We start from the raw sequence: 19,669 nt of genomic DNA, 5'->3' as shown, positions 1-19,669 counted from the left end.
ACCTCATCTATAATTTTTTTTGAAATTACCACTACAAATAAAAGGTCTACTATATTAAAAAAAATTAATCAATAGTAAGTGATTAAAATAAACAAATCATGAATATTTTAACGGGATATTTATCAATAAATCTCATCTTACAAAAAAGTACTTCAATTAGTCCCACATTTTTTCTATTGATTGTTAAGTCCTATTTATTTATTTTTTATTCTTTTTGATAACCGAGTATCCGGGCGAGCACCTCTTCGGAGTGACGCACCTCGACTAATCTCGGGGCCCTGAGCCGATCGACCGGGCAAAGACGCAATGGCCCGCCAGTAGCCAACTGGGGGTGGGATTCGAACCTGTGACCTAGAGATGAGCAAACCCTTAGGTCCCTGGTCCCTTACCCTCAACCAACTAGGCTACCCTTGCGGGTTGATTGTTAAGTCCTATTAGTGAAGGGTTTCTTTCTGGATGGTCCTATTTTTTATTTTTATAGTGTTTTAGTGGACAGTTATACCCTTTTATTAATGTGACAAGTATGATATAATATTCTAATATGGTAGGTATTAATGTAACACTCCAACGATGTGATACTCTAAAAAAAATTAAAAACTCCTTAGTGTACTTTTCTTGAATGTGACAACGTGACAGATATGATGTGACACTCCAAAACTTTTATTCTAAAAAAAATAAAAAAAATTTAGTGTACTTTTCCCTAATGTGACAACATGGTGGATATAATGTGACACTTCCAAAAAAATAAAAACTCTTTAATGTATTTTTTTCCTAATGTGAGAACGTGACAGATATAAAGTGACACTTAAAAAAAAAAAACTCATTAATATATTTTTCTCAAATATGATAATGTGGCGAGTATAATATAACACTTAAAAAAAATAAAAACTCTTTAGTGTACTTTTTCCTAATGTGACAACGTGATGTGTATAATGTGACACTTAAAAAAAAAAAAAAAACCTCTCAGTGTACTTTTCTCAAACGTGACAACGTGGCGGGTATGATGTGACACTCTAAAAAAAATTAAAAATTCCTTAGTGTACATTTTTTTCCAAACGTGACATACGACACTCCAACATGACAGGTATGATGTGACACTTTAAAAAAATTAAAAGCTCTTTAATGTATTTTTTCCAAGTATGACACTTTAACGTGACGGGTATAATGTGACACTAAAAAACTCTTTAGTGTACTTTTTTCAAATGTAACACTTTAATGTAACTGACAAATGAGTTATTACACATTCAAAATGACTAAATAGATTACAAAAAAAACATAGAAGTGGGTTGGCTTTTTGGCTTTTTTGGCTATTTTAGCCTGGGCTTAAAAGCTTGGTTTGGGAAGGGCTTTTTGACTTTTTGGCTTTTTTGAGTTTTTTTGTGAGAGAAGAATGTAATGATTATGGGTTGGATGTGATGTTTTGTTTGTTATGGCTAAAATAGCCTATTTTGTTTTTTGTGGCTAAAATAGCCAAAAAAGCCTCCAACCTCACTTGCCAAACAGAGGCATAATATTACATGAATTATAAATTCAAAATATGAAACTTATTGGTCAATTCTCCTATTTTAACAACACAAAGATAGATTATTCGGAGACAATCGTCAAGAAATGAGAAATTGCTGCAGTGGCGCAGCATTTATATAGTAGAGGAGGTTAGGAAATGGAAGACCAGTTAAATAGACTTAACTTTTCTTTAATATATGAAATGATCAAGTGTTATTAAATCCTTTTAGGAAAATTTTATTTTACACATTCTAATATGTCTCAAATATGACATTTGTAATTGGTAATCTCGTTTGACAAAATTTTATTCAGTTGTAATTTTATTTGATCTTTTATTTCAGTGAGGTTATGAGTATTTAAATGCGAATCCATTTCGAATTATGCCTTGTAGAGAAATTTGTGATATTAATTCTTTCATGTTTGTCACTTCGCTGACTATGTCGGGGATCGAGCTACTTGGTCAGCTCGCGGGGATCCAAGGGGTAGTGCCCCATGGCGGGTCTGGGGCAACACCACGGCAGGGTCGAGGAGCAACGCCCTCAAAGCAAAAAGCAAAAAACAAAAAGCAAAAAGCAAAAAGCAAAAATGCAGTCAAAATTGTTTGACCGCTCGAGTAGTCATTTGTGCGCTTGAGCAAAAAAAATAATTATTCAATACATTTGCAGAGTGTCTGAACTTCTGGAAAGAAAGTTTTACCGCTCGAGCGGTCAGCCTATATGTTTTGCACCGCCTTTAGTCACACCGCTCGAGTGGTGAAATATACACTCGAGCGATCTGTGTGATCCTATTTTCTATAAAAAGCATTGTTCACTATTTCTAGGTTTTGGGTTGTCCAAATTTTCAGAGAAGAACAAGATGCAAAGTGTTTTATATTGGAAAGTGTTTTATGAGTATTTTCTTAATGATTTAAGAGTGATCAATGGATCCGTGAATTTCATATCAATATTATCAAGGGTTTGTTTGTTTTCCTTTATTTACAAAAGAGAGAGTTGTTCTTCGGTGGATTCCGGAGAACTTGGGCTTGAAGCTTTGGTGGATTCCAAAGTGGCTCATCGTCGTAGATTCGACATCGATGTTATGAATTTAACGTTGGGTATGACAATTCCGAAGTGAAAACGGTGGTGGAAAAAGCACATGGCGGTCGGTTCAATTTGGGCGTGGATTCGCTAGATAATTAAGGGTACACTTATGTAATCTCTTTTTGTCTTTTTAGTGGATTGTTTTGTAGCTTTGGCCTATAATTTTTTTTATTATCCCAATTGGAGACACTCTAATTGTGATTTTTCATGTTAAATCGTTATATCAATTTGTCTTTGATTGTTTGATTGAGATTGTTATTTACTGTTTAAAATTGATATATAATCATAAATCATAAATCAATATCTTGGGATTTTTAGATTTTTCAATAGTAGTGTTAATAATGAGATAGTTATTACTCATGATGTTATGACTTATACCTCAATTTGTTTATAATCCAAAATGTATTTGATTATGATTTAATTTGACAAAGTTTAGTTATGATTTTGTAGTAATCACACCACAAATGTCAAAAAAGTGTCCATAGAATGACTCATCTATTCTAATATTTGTAACATACATTATATAAAGACATGTCGACATAAATAAAGATACTTAAGCCATAGTTTTATTTTTTAATCTTTTGGGCCATTGGGTCCAACCTCTAATCTCTTTGAGCAAAAAAAAAAAAATTATTTGTTATAATCAATCTATCTATATATCTCTTGAAATCAACTTATCTCTCTATCTAATGAAATTCGCCAAACTAACTATATATTAATATGTGATACATGTCATTCATTCAACACCCTATCTGTTAATGTAAAACATTTCTTTACTCACCACCACTACTTACTGCCTTTGGCTGCCCGTCACCACTACCAATGACTTTTTCAATCAATTTTTTGACGAATTTTCTGGTGTTGAAGACTTTTCCAATGCCATCAACTTTTTCCGATGACTTCTTCAATATGTCTTTATTACTAAATAAGATTTTGCTTTTGATCTAATTCCTTATACTCTTTTGGAATAGACCTTTCACTAATTTTCTCTATAAATAAATATTTTTATGCAATATATATGTTTGGGTCAAAACTAAATAAATATATTTTTAAAAACCAAACTCATAGAGGTCGGATCGGTTCAATTATCAAGTTTTCTAAATATTTTATGCACTGTTAGTAGAGCTGTGCAAAATATCACCAAATCCGCTAAAATCAAACCGATCTATCCTCTAACAGCAGATTAAACTTTTAAATTTATAATCCATCTTCAAAACCACTTCGCTTCATTATATATATATATATTTTTACCTCTAATGAAATATTAAATTAAAAACGAGTATGAGAAAGATTTAAAATATGAAATTTGTTAAAAATTAATAGTTATATATAAAAAAAATATTATGTAAAATTAATTTGTATTATATATATATATATATAATATTATGCAAATTAGTGTTATATATTATGTAAATACTTGATAATTATTTAAGAATATTCTTTAATCAACTAGTAAATTAAAATCACTCAAACCACGATTTGATTACTTGCCAATCAACCATGCACGATTTAATTTATAATTTTACCTTTAACCTACTTGAATCACATCACGTACTCCCCTAACAGTAGGTAGCGCACCATAATTTTCTCGCAAAGTGAAATGATATGATATTGTCACTAATCTCATCCACTTGGGTTGAAACAGAAAACGAACCCACCCTAAGGACTCGAATTCAATTAAGTGAAATATACATAAAAGCCCTAGCCTCCCTCTTCATCTAGGGTTTCGTGTGCTTTGCTACAAGCGGTGTTCAGCAAACCAACGCGGCAGCGACACAGTCCATACCACCACCACCGTCAACATGGGTCGTATGCACAGTCGTGGGTATGTTCTTCATCCCATTCTCCGATCTTATCTCTCTATATCTGTAACCACACACATATATATATATATATATACATGTGTATCATCTATTTGTATACAATATTTTGATTTCTATTCTGTTTCTTGTATTTGTTACAGTAAGGGTATATCAGCTTCAGCTCTACCATACAAGAGGACCCCACCAAGTTGGTTGAAGATCTCTTCTCAGGATGTATGGAACCCTAAATCCTTTTTAACTCTTCAATTTATTGTTTGTTCGGCTTTAGTGGAAATGTAATCACTATAATTGTAATTGGGGTTCAAGAAACCCAAGAAATGCTTGATTGTAGCCTGGAAATTGATTTGTCCAATTGGGTTTTTTTTTTTTTATTTTATAATAACTAGTGGTGGGTTTGCAATTGTAAATCTAAAATTTTGATGGTTTGGGCGGTTTAATAAATGAAGGAGATGGATTGAATTTGAATATGGTTTAGAGCAGATACTGGATGTGGAATTTGCAATTAATAATTTTAGTGGCATTCTTGGAAAATCAAAGATTTGTGACAAAGCAGCTTCTTTTAAGCTGTGTGCCTTTAATAATAGAAAATATTTGTACAAAATTATGGTCATAAATTGAGTCACTATTGAAAAATGACTAGTATCAACTTGGCTGATAGTAAGGGCTGGTTTGGCAACTCCCATATAATCCAAAAAATCAAAAAGTTACACAAAAAACAAATTAGACATTACTATTCACAAATAAAAAATATTAAAAAAATATTTTATATATGTTTTTATAATACAAATCACAAAGTGGATGTGACAACCGTCCTTATAATTGACACTAGGCCATTATACACTTTTGTTGGGGCAAAAAAAAAAATTTCATAGGTAAAGTTACAAAGTTTGATGGTAATATTGGGCCGTTGGGGGCCCACTAAGGGTTTCATTTTGATAATCCGAACCGTTCAATATGTAAAACTCGTCGACGTCGAGTAATATATGCCTGTAAAAAATCACATTGATCGGATATCGTTAGTTATAAGATCAAATCAATTTTGTATAAACAAAACGGATGGTGTGATAGCTAACTATTGAAAAAATTAATCCGACCATATAACTATCGATATCCGATTAACGTGATTTTTTACAGGCATATAATACTCAACGAGCTGTACATATTGAGCGATTCGGATTATCAAAACGGAATCCCTAGTGGCCCCCACGGACCGACCATCACTGCTCAAACACTTTACCCCGAAGGAGGCAATTATTTTCTGTGTAGACATGCTGGGGCAGCCACTGGGCAGTTGTACGACCAATTAAATTTCTTCCACGATACACTTTATTTATACAATTTTTTATTACATATTTTTTTTCGTAAAAAGACAAAAAGTTAACCAAAACATCTATCTTTTTTTTCTTAACTTTTTAGTTCAAAAAGATAAAAAGTGCATTTATTTAGGACATCCCAAACAACCCTTAAGAATTTGCGGCTATGTCTCTTAGGGCCTATTTGGTTAACAGGATTAATAATGAAATGATTTACAATCAATGAGATTATTGTAGGATTGGTTATCCAGCTTAGATTAGTGGGATGTATAATTTCCTATTGTCTACGTTTGCTTTGCAATAGATATATAAATATACAATCTCAACCTAAGAAGCATGGACACGGACACGTGACACGACACGGATACGACACGGACACGACGACACGCTAATTTTCAAAAAATGCAGGACACGACACGTGGGGGACACGCATGAAATATATAATTTTATATATTTATTATATGTTATATATATGAATATATCATTCAAAGATAATAAAAATATTAAATATGACAATAATTCTTATGAATTTATATGATTTTTTTTTTATTATTGTATCTTAAGTTGTTTTGTTCAAACTTATAATTGGTTTCACATGTGTCTAATTGATAGATATGTGTGTTTAAGAGATACACATGTATTCTCCAAAGTGTCCAAAGAGTGTCCGGGTCTTTAAAAAATAGGACACGTTTTAAAGAGTGTCGGACACGTGTCGAGAAAGTGTCCAAAGAGTGTCGGTGTCCGACACGGATACGACACGGATACGTTACCTTCTTAGAAGTGTCCGTGCTTCTTAGATCTCAACTATATGCTGTGTTACATGGACTCGGCACTTTGGGGCGAAGTACCCGTGTCGACACGACACGGGTGTGGGTGTGAGATTTGTGTCGGATTCGCGTGTTCTCTCTCGGACACGGCTCTTTACAGACAACAAAAGAAATGAAAGAGGGAGAGAAAGAGAGAACCTGGTTGCCTGTTGAAACGGCGAAGACATCGGTCGCTGCTTCGACATGCTCGATGCTCAATCTCCATCTCCTGCTCTGTCTTCTCTCTCGTCTCTCGATCTCCTTCTCTGTGTTCTCTCTCATCTCTCGATCTGTGGATCTTTCTTCCTCTCCTCTCGTCTGTCGATCTCGATCTCCCTCTACTCTCTCTCTCAGTCACCGACTTCTTTCTTCTCTTCTCTGTTCTCTCGATCTCCCTCTATTAGTATATAATATTAGTAGTCTATTAGTATATAATATTGGTAGATAATATAAATCTCATAATATAATAATATAATATATAATATTATTCTTTTTTTTTTTATTTATTCAAATATAATATTATTCATATTACATTTATATTAACATATATTATAAATTACATTAATATAATAATATATAATATTATTCATCCAAAAAAATTTATATTATATAATAAATCATAAAAAATATGTCCTCCAAATGCAGTGTGATATACCAACAGGGCCAATAAGCCATCAATTAAATCATTTTGGATGCGTTAATGTATGGCTTACAATCTATTTTCTGTTTTTTTTGCTTTTGTAACAACTAAATAGAACCTCAATAACCAAACCAAACCAAGTATTAAGTCTCATCAAATGGGGTTGGCTATAAACAAAACCTCAATGTTTTGCAAATATGCTTTTCTGTTTCGCACTAGTGTTATAAGTAGAAGTGTTGTATGCAAATTTACTTGCTTGTCTAATTGTTGAAATGTGATTTAGCATCATTATATTTTCTTGTTATTTCTTACTTTCTCCAGATAGACAAATATGGGATACATTTATGACACATTAGGGATTCATCACTTAAACAAATTTTGAAAATATAGATACTATTATAAACTCATTATTTCTTCTCATCTTACAAGTAAGAAAAGTATTGAAAAGAATATTCTTCTGTGTTATCCTAACAATTATGCTGCAAAAGTAATGCAAGAAATATTATCATCTCAATTTTTAATTGTTTGGATACGTAATCTAGAGTATCTGAAAAAGTATATGCTACGTTTTGTAATAAAAGAAGATTAATTCAAAGTATGGATACGTTTAGGAAGTATCAGATACTTATCTACAAGAATTTGAGTATCAATATCTACGACTCCTTTCTAAAAATATATATGTTTCATAGACTGCAACACTCCCAATTGAGCAAGCTCTCCACCGAAAGATGTAATGAAGGTTTCTTAAGGTATCGCTGACTCACATAAGGTGGGAAACCTTTAGAGATGTGATCCAAGTGTATAGAGGTGCTCTTAGTCTTAGGTCTCAAATAATTTCTCTTCAAGAATATGGTTGCTTAGTTTTTATACTTTCCAACTGCTGCTTTTCAAATTTGCCAAATGCACCATACCAACATTTTGGTCAGTCATAGCGTTGGAAATTTAAAAAAAGACCCAATGAGTCATCCCTCTGCCAATATTTGGTGAGCCCATCCCCATCTTGCAAAATTATGCTCTCTCTGGATCTCTATTTTGGTCAGCCAAAACTAAAGGTTGTTTTGGGAATTGGTTATTTTCGTTGGCTTTTTAGCTTTTTACAAAAAGATTTGTAGAAAGTAAAGAAAAGAGCTGATTTTTTTTGTAGTGATTTTTTGGTTTTTGGCTATTTTACTCTTTTGCCAAAATAAGCCTAAGTATTTGGCCACACGCATGGGCAGTGCAAACCCTTGAGGACCTACTCTGGTTGACTATTTTACATGGTGTTTCCAATTTTGACCTTAGCTACAAAGCTTATTTTTCATAGCCTTTTCAGTCCTCACTTTGTCAAAAGCATCCCATAGCATCTTCAACGCAATGAAGCTCTTCCATAGCACTTCAAGGTTCCAAGGTTTTGAGGCTTGTCCATTGTGCTCTCTTCATGGTAGTGGCTCAAGTTCTACCTAAGGTTGCATATTACAAGGTTGCTAAGTTGTCAACCTAAGCTAGTTGGAACACTAAAAAATAGCAAAAACAGAAGTGAGGACTTCAATAATGGTAGAATGGCGATATATAATTTTGCTTCTTCGCTTTCTCTATTCTGAACATCCAAACAAGGGATGTTGCTGTCATTTCCTCACCTTTCCATCCCCCTTTATACTCCCAAACAACTTTGTTGCTTTTTTGTATCTTAATCTAACAGGTTTTTACTCATTTCTAATGAATGATAGTGCTTTGTCATAATTTCTGACATTCACCTGTTGCTTTGTCAATGAAACCTTGTGCGTTTTTGTTATATGAACATTGTTCAACTTGTTCTTGATATTAAAATTTAATTCTGTCTATTGTGACTTCGTGTTAATCCTCTGTTCTACTTTTGGAAACCCAGAGTTTGATAAATGTATTTTTTATCATTAAACAGAGCCTAGTGTTTAGTTGGTTGAATTGTCATGACCAATGGTTTTCATATTTTATTTTTTCAAACTAAGGCCAAGTTTGGCATACCTCAAATAATCCATCTTTTTATCTTTTTTTCATCACATCACTTCTCTACTTTTCTGCACATCTTTTCCTAAAAAGACAAAAAGTACTTATTTAGGTCATCACAAACAATCCCTAAGTTTTTTCACTATCTTTACATTTTAACAGTTCTTATTCAAATCCTTCAGGTTGAGGATAACATCTGCAAGTTTGCTAAGAAAGGCATGACCCCTTCTCAAATTGGTGTCATTCTTCGTGATTCTCATGGGATTGCCCAGGTGAAGAGTGTCACTGGAAGCAAGATTTTGCGTATTCTCAAGGCCCATGGTACATCTTCCTTCTATTGTTCTGTCGCTGCTTTAATTCTCTTTAATGAATTGAAGATAAATTTTTTCAAAAAAAAAGAAAAAAGAATTGAAGATAAATGACGAATTGATCTCATGGTTTCTTATAATTGAATAGGTCTGGCTCCTGAAATACCTGAGGACCTGTACCACCTCATTAAGAAAGCAGTCGCAATCCGGAAGCATCTGGAGAGGAACAGGAAGGATAAGGATTCCAAGTTTAGGTTGATCCTGGTTGAAAGCAGGATCCACAGACTTGCTCGTTACTACAAGAAGACAAAAAAGCTTCCACCCGTCTGGAAATAGTAAGTTTTACACATTTGTTTCTTTCTTTTCTTTTATGTAATATTGGGTAATGTTGTTGCTGAATTTGTGCACCTTATTAGGCCATCGCATCTTACGTGATACATTCCAGCGTACAGCCATTAACCATTAGGCATCTATTGTGACATAAGACACTCAGTGCATCACTTTTGTTGAGATATGATACTATTATAGGAGTTCATAGATGTGTGTTCTCAGTGCATTCGTCTTTTGCTTCTGCAACTTGTGAGCAGTGCATGATTGAAGATGTCTTTGGTCCTTGCAATGAGTTAGATAATCAAGTGACATATTGTAGTTAGGTGTATCATGGCCTTTGATAGCCGTAATGTTTTGTGTGCAAATATTATCTTTGACACATGATAATTTTGATTAGTCACCATCTGAATTGAGCACAATAGAAATTGAATAAAGAAATGTATTGGCATTTTTGGATATGATTGTTTCCACGGCTGTTGGGTTGTGGGTCAATTTGTTTTGGTTTGGTTGCCTCCAAAATTCTAACATGGTACATTAGAGGTGGATCTTGGGCTGCCTTGTGGCATAATGGAATGTTTATGCATTGCACTATTGGAAAGTCAAACTTGAGCTAAGGTGGCAGCCTGTGAAAAAAAGGCACAGGCCAGATAGCATACCATCACCATCAGACAGCATGCCAATTCTTAGCATTTCATAGATTTTGACATACTATTGGAGTGCCCGCTGAATCTTGGCTGTGCCGAAAAATGTCATTTGTTTTGACACATCATTAGAGTTAGTATGCAAAAATATACAGTATTTCGGTACTGTAGCTTGGTAAAATTGGCACAAACCATTGGAGTTTAACAGAAAATGCTTTTTATGTTCCGTGAACTCTTCGGAGCGCAAATGCCAATTCTTAACGTTGGCATAGATTTTGACATACTGTTGGAGTGCCCGCTGAATGTTGGTTGTGCCAAAAATTGTCATTTGTTTTGACACATCATTAGAGTTAGTGTATCAAAACATAGGATTTTTTGGTACTGTAGCTTCGGAATAAATTAAATGCCCATGTAGTTCACACTTATATACATCGATATGTATTTGATACTTCCCATTAGACAGCTTAGCACAAATATCCATCAATTTAATTTTGTTATAGAATTTTATTTAGCTATCGTTATATGTATTTTTGTTGTATAATTTATTATATCCATCAATTTAAAATAAGTGCCTTTTTTTTTGACACTATAACATAGAACACCATTTTATTAACAAATTTGATCCTTTTTTTTTTTTTTTGCCAATTTTGCACGTCCTTCAGTTAGAGGTTTGATGGGTCCAACCCCTTAGATATACCCAACACTTACCTGAGTGCACATAACATGGGATGTCTTGATGTATCATCAATACAAATTGTTCAGACTGCTACATTTGGGAATGCAAAATGTATTTGTACCTTGTTGGAAGAATGCTAGTGTTCCGTCGAGCTAATTATTTTTGGCAATGTGATAGCATTTTCCCACAGCTGAATATCATATTATATTAGTAGGTTCTGTATGTTTGTGTTGGGGTCCCCAAGTATTTAACTATATTGTCGCTCCGAACCGGGAATAAGCCCTTTTTCATATTTTAATTTTAGATGATGCTATAATCAAGGTCTTTGTGATCTCTACTCTTCTCCTTTTGCCATTTGTTTCAATGTATGTTGCATGCTTCTCTTTGATTGCAAATTTGCTATACTTATTAAATTGTTCTTTGTTTGCAGCGAGTCTACCACAGCCAGCACTCTTGTTGCTTAGGGAGGAATATTTGGTAATAGTTGTGGGTTGTACTTCACTTCTCTTTTGGATGAGCAATACTCAGTTTTTGAGCATTTTAGATGTTTTCATTAAAGCAGGAGAGGTTGTTGTTGAGGGAGGACATAAGAGTATTTGATGTTGTGGATTAATTTGCTTTGGGTTCACTATGAGAAGATTATAGAGTTTTGAGTTTCTCCCCATGTTTTAAAATGTACTTCCACAATGAGAAAACTTGTCCAAGAATCAAGGTATAAGTCAAGGACTTCTAGAGTTGAGTCCAGGCTAGGGAAACTATTTTCTACAGCCTACCCACAATAGGATTATATATGCATTTGAAAGCTAAAAATAGGAAAGGGCCTTCATTTCTCTTCTCTTTAGCCAAGAGGCTTGCTCTATATCATACCTCTCACAGATGTACAAATGTTATATATCAGATTATGAGAAGCAAACAGAAAAATATGTCCCAAAAAATAATTACTCAATGTTGAAAATGCCAAATTTAACCTGAAGAAGTAATGTTCTTGGATTTATTTGCTCCGAGATTAAGGTTCTGTTTGGATCATGGATTTAGATAGTAATTTGGAAATGAAAAAAGGGAAAGGAAAAAGGTAAGTGAAATAAGAATGAATCACAAATTTTTTAACATTTTTTTTTTTGGTTTTCAAATTTATATCAAAATTTATTATTGGAACACAACATACAAGGTATGCTTATTATTCTTTTTTATTTGCCTGATCCTAGGAGTGGTTTATTAGTTCCGGTGAAACCCATCTTGCCCATTACTTTAAGCAATGATTAAAGATTTAATAACGGGAAAGTGATTTTTAAATTTCTCAATCAAGCTGTAAAAATAAAATAAAATTTAGATTCAGCATTACTATCTGTGGTCCCTATGGAAATCAGTTTCCATGTTATGTCATATAATTTGCAACGGGATAAAGTTTGCTGAGTTGGTGAGAGGCTCAGTAAATACCCTCTTCTTGAGGGGCGCCACCCTACCTAAACTAATACATTAGGACATAATTTTCATGAGGGGTGAAAATTATGTAGACTAACTCTTCAAGGAAAATAGAAATGAAGGTGAGAAATTCCTTTTGCTGAGCCCTTTTCAAGTCCAACCTGACTCATGGGATTCATTACGGAACTCATTTCAATTATCATCTTGTAAGAATTTATATGTGAGATTATTCATAAAAAAATAAAAAATAAAAAATCGAAAATCGAAATTAGATTGATCTATTAATTGCAACTACATAATTTTGGTTATTTCTTTTTTCAAAAAAATTAATAAAAAGTACACTTTTGAAAATAACTGTTCATTTTTTAAATGAAAAATATGATAGAATTATGTTATTACAATTAATATAAATCTTTTCATGAATCCACAATGGGTCATTTTTTGATAAATCCTTTTTCTAAGTGTTTTATTCTATCTAACTCGTATTCTTTTTTAGTATTCCATTAGGTCATTTTAATATAATATGACCAAATCATCATTTTTAATTTTTTGCACATGTTTCTATTTTGAAACTAATACATAATAATAGTCCCTCATTTTATAGAGAAAATCTCTCCTTCAATTTAAAAAGAAAATATTTTCCTTATTCCATAGAGAAAATCCCTCCCTTATTTTAAGGAGGAAGATCTCTCCCTTATTCCATGGAGAAAATATCAAATTATATAATTTTTTTTTAGTGAACTTATTAGGTTAAAATACCTCCAAATGAGATTTATGAATACAAAACTCATCCGCATGACACCTTTAAAAATGAACGAGTAAGTTATCGGATTAGTATCTAAGTTGATGCGGGAGAATCAAGTTGATCTTAGAGCCACTCATACAATGCATTACATTGCAATCAACTATTTTGTAACATACTTTAGTAGCCTTTAAGTTTTGGTTTAGCCATATTTTGTTCCTTATACATGAGTGGTAAAAATTGGTACATATTTCTCCAAAACAACAACAACAACAACAAAAAAAAAGTATATTTTTCTCAAAAAAATAAATATAAATAAAATAAATAAAAAAGAAAAGAAAATGATATATTTGAGACGGGAAATTGGGGACAGGGTTTGAAAAATAACTAGACATTAGGGCAAGGATGGAATGCTCAAAATATTTACCATGTAAGATTGGAAGTGATTTTATTTGTTCACAAATATTCGTAGTTGGCATTATTTTTTGAATATCAACTTTTGAACAAAAATAAATTGTTTGAATATCAACTTCTAAATAAAATCTTAGTTTAATAATTGATATCTAAACAATTAATTTTGGTTCGTAGTTGATATTCGAACGAACAAAATAGTATGAACTGAAAAAAAAAAGATGTATATAGAAACTCCCACAAGATTATAACATACTCGGAAATTGGAGGAAAAAAAAAATGAAATCTGCCCCATTGTCATCTTCTTATATACAAATAGTTCAGCACTCATTTAGGCTTGGTTTGGGAAGTAAGTTGGCTTTTTGGCTTTTTGGCTATTTTAGCCTAGGCTAAAAAGCTTAGTTTGGGAAGGGCTTTTTGGCTTTTTTGACTTTTTTTGTGAGAGAAGAATGTAATGATTATAGGTTGGATGTGATGTTTTGTTTGTTATGGCTAAAATAGCCTATTTTATTTTTTGTTACTAAAATAACCAAAAAAGCCTGAAAACCAACTTGCCAAACAGAGGCTAGTGCAGTTTATTATGGGGTGCTTATATATTCTCTTCTTATTTTGACCCTATCATTAGTGCAACTTTTATTTATAAATTATGAGATAACAATAATTTAAAATTTTGAAAAAATTAATTATTGAAACACTAGCAAGTGAGGGGTTTAATTTTTTCATTTATATTATTAACTTTTAGGAAATTTTCATTTATTATGGTTTAGCTCATGTGTGCATAATATTTTTTGTGTAGAAATAATCCCATATTTCTTTATATTTTGTGGACTAAATTATATCGTCTAACCTGTTAATGACTCAGAAAGAAACTCAAATACCCTTGTACATAAGTAATCTCGTTATACAAATCATAGACATTTTTGTCATTGTTTTGAAAGGCAAACTTCAATTTAATCTCTTGGGTTTTATTTCATGTGTGATTTAACTCTTTTAATATTTAGAAATGAGTGCATAGTCCTTTTATATCTTAGCATATAAACTTAAACAAAATGTCTAATAATGTACTTTAGTCCACAAACTTTAAGAAATTATGTGCTTATTTTCAAATGATATGAGTAGACGGCATATGAATCAAACTACAAGAAAGTAAAGCGAAAATTCCACATATGTGAACTTATCCTAAATTATGTGCATATATACTTAAACAAAATGTCTAATAATGTACTTTAGTCCACAAACTTTAAGAAATTATGTGCTTATTTTCAAATGATATGAGTAAACGGCATATGAATCAAACTACAAGAAAGTAAAGCGAAAATTCCACATATGTGAACTTATCCTAAATTGCACCAAACTAGCCAATATTAGTTTAACTTGCAACTTCTACACTGGATTTATATTTAGAAACTTCACTGTCCATATAGTCAACAAAGCTTGCTTGTTGCAGAGACAAAGCATAATGAAGCAAACCTTTTGTTAATTTTTTTTTTTTTAAACAAACATAATTACAGAACCTGAGCTGAACTACCAATGACAAAAAATAAAAAAATAAAATAAACTCAACTACTCAATTGTATTGAAACATCTAAATGGAAAGTTTGATTGAACTAATTGTATTCTAACTATAAAAATCTGACTTTTTTTATGCAAGGATGAATAAATAACTATAAAACCTTGACTTTATTTATGCTAGATTGCATTTAGATTATAAATTTAAATAAATATTTAAAAAGAGAAAAGAAAAAAGTTACACATAATCTAGCCTTGTGTGGAACCCACATCAATGTATGGCCAAAATTGTTGCACAACGACATTGGATAGTTTTTGATAAATTATACTGACTTTCTTTAAAAAAATATATAAGTCTTTTATTTTTAACATAATTATATCAATCTCTTTTTTAGTAAGGCTAAAAAAATGAATCAATGCAAGTGGTGTGAAAATACAAAAATAAACAAAATAAAATATATATTTCAAAGTAAAAAAGATGACATGACAACCTTATTTTTCCACCAATATAACTGACAAATTATTGATGAAGAAATGATTGCTATGGAATTAAAACTTTAAACCTCAAGGGACTCAAATATAATTATATTAAATTAGTGATAACTGTATTTTTTTTTCAAATCTTAAAAAAATCAGTGTAATTTATCCAATATTTTTTTTAAGAAAAGAATGTGAATGTTCCCCTCTCCAAATGGCACAACTAACAGATGACTGCCAGTGCAATCTTGCAAGGGTTTGGCTGCTGGTGTACCAACCTTTTTTCCTAGTTCAAGAATCTTTTACTTTTTTCTTTTCTTTTCTTCTTCTTCTTCTTCTTTTTTTTTTTTTTTAATTAATTTTTATTGAATGAAGAATACTAGATCAAGGACAAAGGAAGATATAAAGCAGCTAAATTCCAACATAAGGAAAAAAATAAAAAGATAGCCATACTACAAAAAGTGGTGCAGGTTATTCTACACCACTAAGTAATGCTAATATAAATAAAAGATAAAGATGTAGATGTAGATAAAAAAAATTTACAACTCAGTGAAACACAAAAGAAAAATTACACAAACATAGAAAGGTATAAGTCAGAGTTTCACCACCCCTGTTTAGAGTTGTACCTCCATGTTTTGTCTTGTTTTGTTGCTTCTATACCCTGAATTCCCTTATATATAAGCACATAGCTTCTCATAAAAGATATACAAAATACAATGTTATTTTTCTGTGTGTCCTATACCCTGAATTCCCTTATATATAAGTACATAACTTCTCATAAAAGGGATACAAAATACAATGTTGTCAAATAGGAGTGTGAACCCATCTAAGATTGAAGGCAATGAGTTTTGAATTTTTATTTTATTTTACTTTGTTATTGTATTTATAACCCTCTGAATATACCTCATGAGGTTTGGAAAGGAAAATTTGACTATATACACCCACACAAGGTATGCCCCTCCATTTTTAGATAGATTTAAAAATTAAATAAATGAGTCATTAATCATAATCACATTAGATTGTAATTAACACCAATTTGAATTATAACTGAAGATCGTTTTAGTCATAACCAAAGCCACCACAACTAATCGTAATCACCACTTTGGTGCATAACCAAACATCATAAATAAGGCATAATAAACTTTAATTTTACAATTTGTTGTCTCACTACCACAATGGCCTATAACCAAACACCACAATAATTCTTAACACTAATTTACACCAATTTGGACAATAGTTTATATATCGTATTGCACCATGTCGCATGACCCGCTAAGAAACAGGGACCGGAGCACAAACACAGGTTCATATACGAGACAGCAATTTTAAAAAATTAAAATACAGACAAAGCAGGAATATGACCAAAAAAAATTTATTTTTCATATTTTTATTTGTTATTTATATGAATATAAATTTAGGACACAAATATGTAAGAGACATCAACAAATATATACACGTGTATTTTTATTTTTTTTACTTTTCATAAATTTTATTTGGGCAAATTACATATACCCCCTCGAGGTTTAGTAAAATTATAGATACCCCCTGAGGTTTAAGAAATTACAGATACCCCCCTAAAGGTACTATTTGCATAACAAATGAAGGAGCAAATTGTTATAAAAATATAAACCTTAGAGGACAATTCATTATGAAAATATAAGCCTCAAGAAGGTATCTGTAATTTCCGAAACCTCAGGGAATATCTGTAATTTAACTAAATCTCGAGGGAGGTATATGTAGTTTGCCCATTTTATTTTGATTCTAAAATTATAAAAGAAACCAATAAAAGTGCCCTGAACCATGTCTAAACACAAGACATGTATCCATGAAGTGTCGTCTTCAACTGGTTCTTCAAAAGTAATAATAATTAAAAAAAATTAACATGCCACGTGGCATGTCAGAAGTGTACATGGGTACGACACTCATTTTGAGGTGGAGAAATGTTTGAGACCCCTTTTGGAGATGACCCCCGCACCCCTAAAGTGATCCTGACTCTCCATATATGTATAGAGCCCATTCATGTATGTGTAAGGTCCGTCTCATGGATGATCCATATTTTTGGAGATCTTGTGAGGGTCTTATGAGAGTGGGAGTCTCAATCATCACTCTAAGAGGTGTTTGTAATAAATGATCTTTTTAGAAAAGACCCCACAGATGGTAAAAGGATGAAAATCCTATTTAACCACATTAGCTGGCTAAAGAATCTCAGATGAGGGTAATTGGAGCCTAGATGTCAACAACCAGATAGCAAATAGAAATGAAGAAATTCCAATTGTTAAAACCTAAAAACAAATTACATGTTCTACATCATAAAATGTTCTCAGTTTCAGTTATGCTTTTAGCATAAACTCGCCACCTAGACAGTTTTGAGGTTGAGATTTCTAAAACACACCTGACTCAGATTTGGTTACAGTTATTTCATTTTGAGACACCAATTGGCCGTCTCTTCAGTTGTGATACACTTTGTGCGCTACAATGAATGTGGCATAGTTGGAAAATTGGTCCACATTGTCGAGAATGGAACCAATCTCTTCCACCTTAGGTGGTCCTCTGATGAAATCTCCAGACACACTCTCCCATGGTCGGCTAGGCACGGCTAACGGTTCAACCAAACCAGCCTTCCTCTTATGTTCAGGCTTGGACAATAGGTCCAACAATGTACATTAAGCTCTCCAACGCGCTCTCTATGAGCAACCCCGTTTTGTACATATAGATGCAAACATCCACAGATAGAGACAAGAAATAATGCAAAAAAGAGACTAAGGCCAAGTTTGGCAAGTTAAAGAAAAATTAAAAAGTCAAAAAGTCAAAAAGTTACTCAAAAAGTTAAAAAGTTATCACTATTCACTAAAAGTAAAAAATTACGGTTGCACAACTCTCAATCCTAATTTTTCCATACAGACACAATCTCTTCCACCTTAGGTGGTCCTCTGATGAAATCTACAGACACACTCTCCCATGGTCTGCTAGGCACGGCTAACGGTTCAACCAAACCAGCCTCCTCTTATGTTCAGGCTTGGAAAATAGGTCCAACAATGTACATTAAGCTCTCCAACGCGCTCTCTATGAGCAACCCCATTTTGTACATATAGATGCAAACATCCACAGATAGAGACAAGAAATAATGCAAAAAAAGAGACTAAGGCCAAGTTTGGCAAGTTAAAGAAAAATTAAAAAGTCAAAAAGTTACTCAAAAAGTTAAAAGTTATCACTATTCACTAAAAGTAAAAAATTACGGTTGCACAACTCTCAATCCTAATTTTTCCATACACACTAATTTATACAATTTTTTAATACACATTTTTCCATAAAAAGTTAAAAAGTTAACCCAAATATCAATATTTTTTTCTTCAATTTTTTGGTCCAAAAAGACAAAAAGTATACTTATTTAGGACACCATAGACTCAAATCCAAGACCTCTCCCAACCTGAACTCACCAATTGTTCTAAATTTTAAACTACCAGAAAATAGAAAATAGACTTAAAGTCGGTGCTTATTCCTTTAGGTAAAACACCACACATAGATTAATTATGAGCAAACCACAACAACATCCCTTGAGTCATAAAAAAATGTAGGTTATATAGGCCATGCAAAAGCAAAACAAAAATGGACCTTTAAGAATAGAACAAATCAGTGAATGTTTGAAGAGCCCATGAGCTAGGTGAAGGTGCTGATTGAATTTTTTTTATTTTTTTATAAAAAAAATAAAAATAAAAATAAATTTGCATATCTTACACAGATCTCTGATAGCTATTCCCATCAAATAGCAAACACACAATACTAGAATCCAAGCATATCTTGTAGCATATGTTTCTACCTAGAGAAGAGATCAATCGTTTAGACTTTAGAATGCTTGAAGCTTATTCTATTGAAGAATTGAAACAAACTAAAATATTTTAGAAACTCAGCAACCACCCACGGTTACATCAGCCAATATACTTCTAGAAGTTTGTAAAAACTTAAGGATGCCCTAAGTGAAGAAATCTCTAAATTCAACCACTCCCTTTCTTCAATCTCTAACTAATCA

The 19,669-nt window shown here is 32.4% G+C and overlaps 1 protein-coding gene across 1 annotated transcript; it reads left to right on the top strand.

Annotated features, from left to right (window-relative positions):
• The first annotated feature begins 4,149 nt into the window (after window positions 1–4,149).
• On the top strand, window positions 4,150–11,739 carry LOC114307403 (small ribosomal subunit protein uS15). The gene is made up of 5 exons (XM_028252810.2): window positions 4,150–4,407; window positions 4,546–4,618; window positions 9,309–9,447; window positions 9,583–9,769; window positions 11,512–11,739. The coding sequence occupies exons 1-5, from the start codon at window positions 4,385–4,387 to the stop codon at window positions 11,543–11,545; spliced, it is 456 nt and encodes a 151-aa protein (XP_028108611.1). The 5' UTR covers window positions 4,150–4,384; the 3' UTR covers window positions 11,546–11,739.
• Window positions 11,740–19,669: the final 7,930 nt, after the last annotated feature.

Source organism: Camellia sinensis, chromosome 5, assembly GCF_055761805.1.
Source record: "Camellia sinensis isolate YWXY chromosome 5, ASM5576180v1, whole genome shotgun sequence".
NCBI lineage: Eukaryota > Viridiplantae > Streptophyta > Magnoliopsida > Ericales > Theaceae > Camellia > Camellia sinensis.
This window is presented reverse-complemented; position numbering and strand designations above follow the sequence as displayed.

What these genes read in the sequence shown, in the direction of transcription:
- LOC114307403 (XM_028252810.2), top strand. Translation starts at nt 4,385, where the DNA reads ATGGGTCGTATGCACAGTCGTGG. An exon ending in TGAAGATCTCTTCTCAGGAT is followed by an intron (nt 4,619 to 9,308) that starts GTATGGAACCCT and finishes CAAATCCTTCAG; the next exon opens with GTTGAGGATAACATCTGCAA. An exon ending in CTTCCACCCGTCTGGAAATA is followed by an intron (nt 9,770 to 11,511) that starts GTAAGTTTTACA and finishes CTTTGTTTGCAG; the next exon opens with CGAGTCTACCACAGCCAGCA.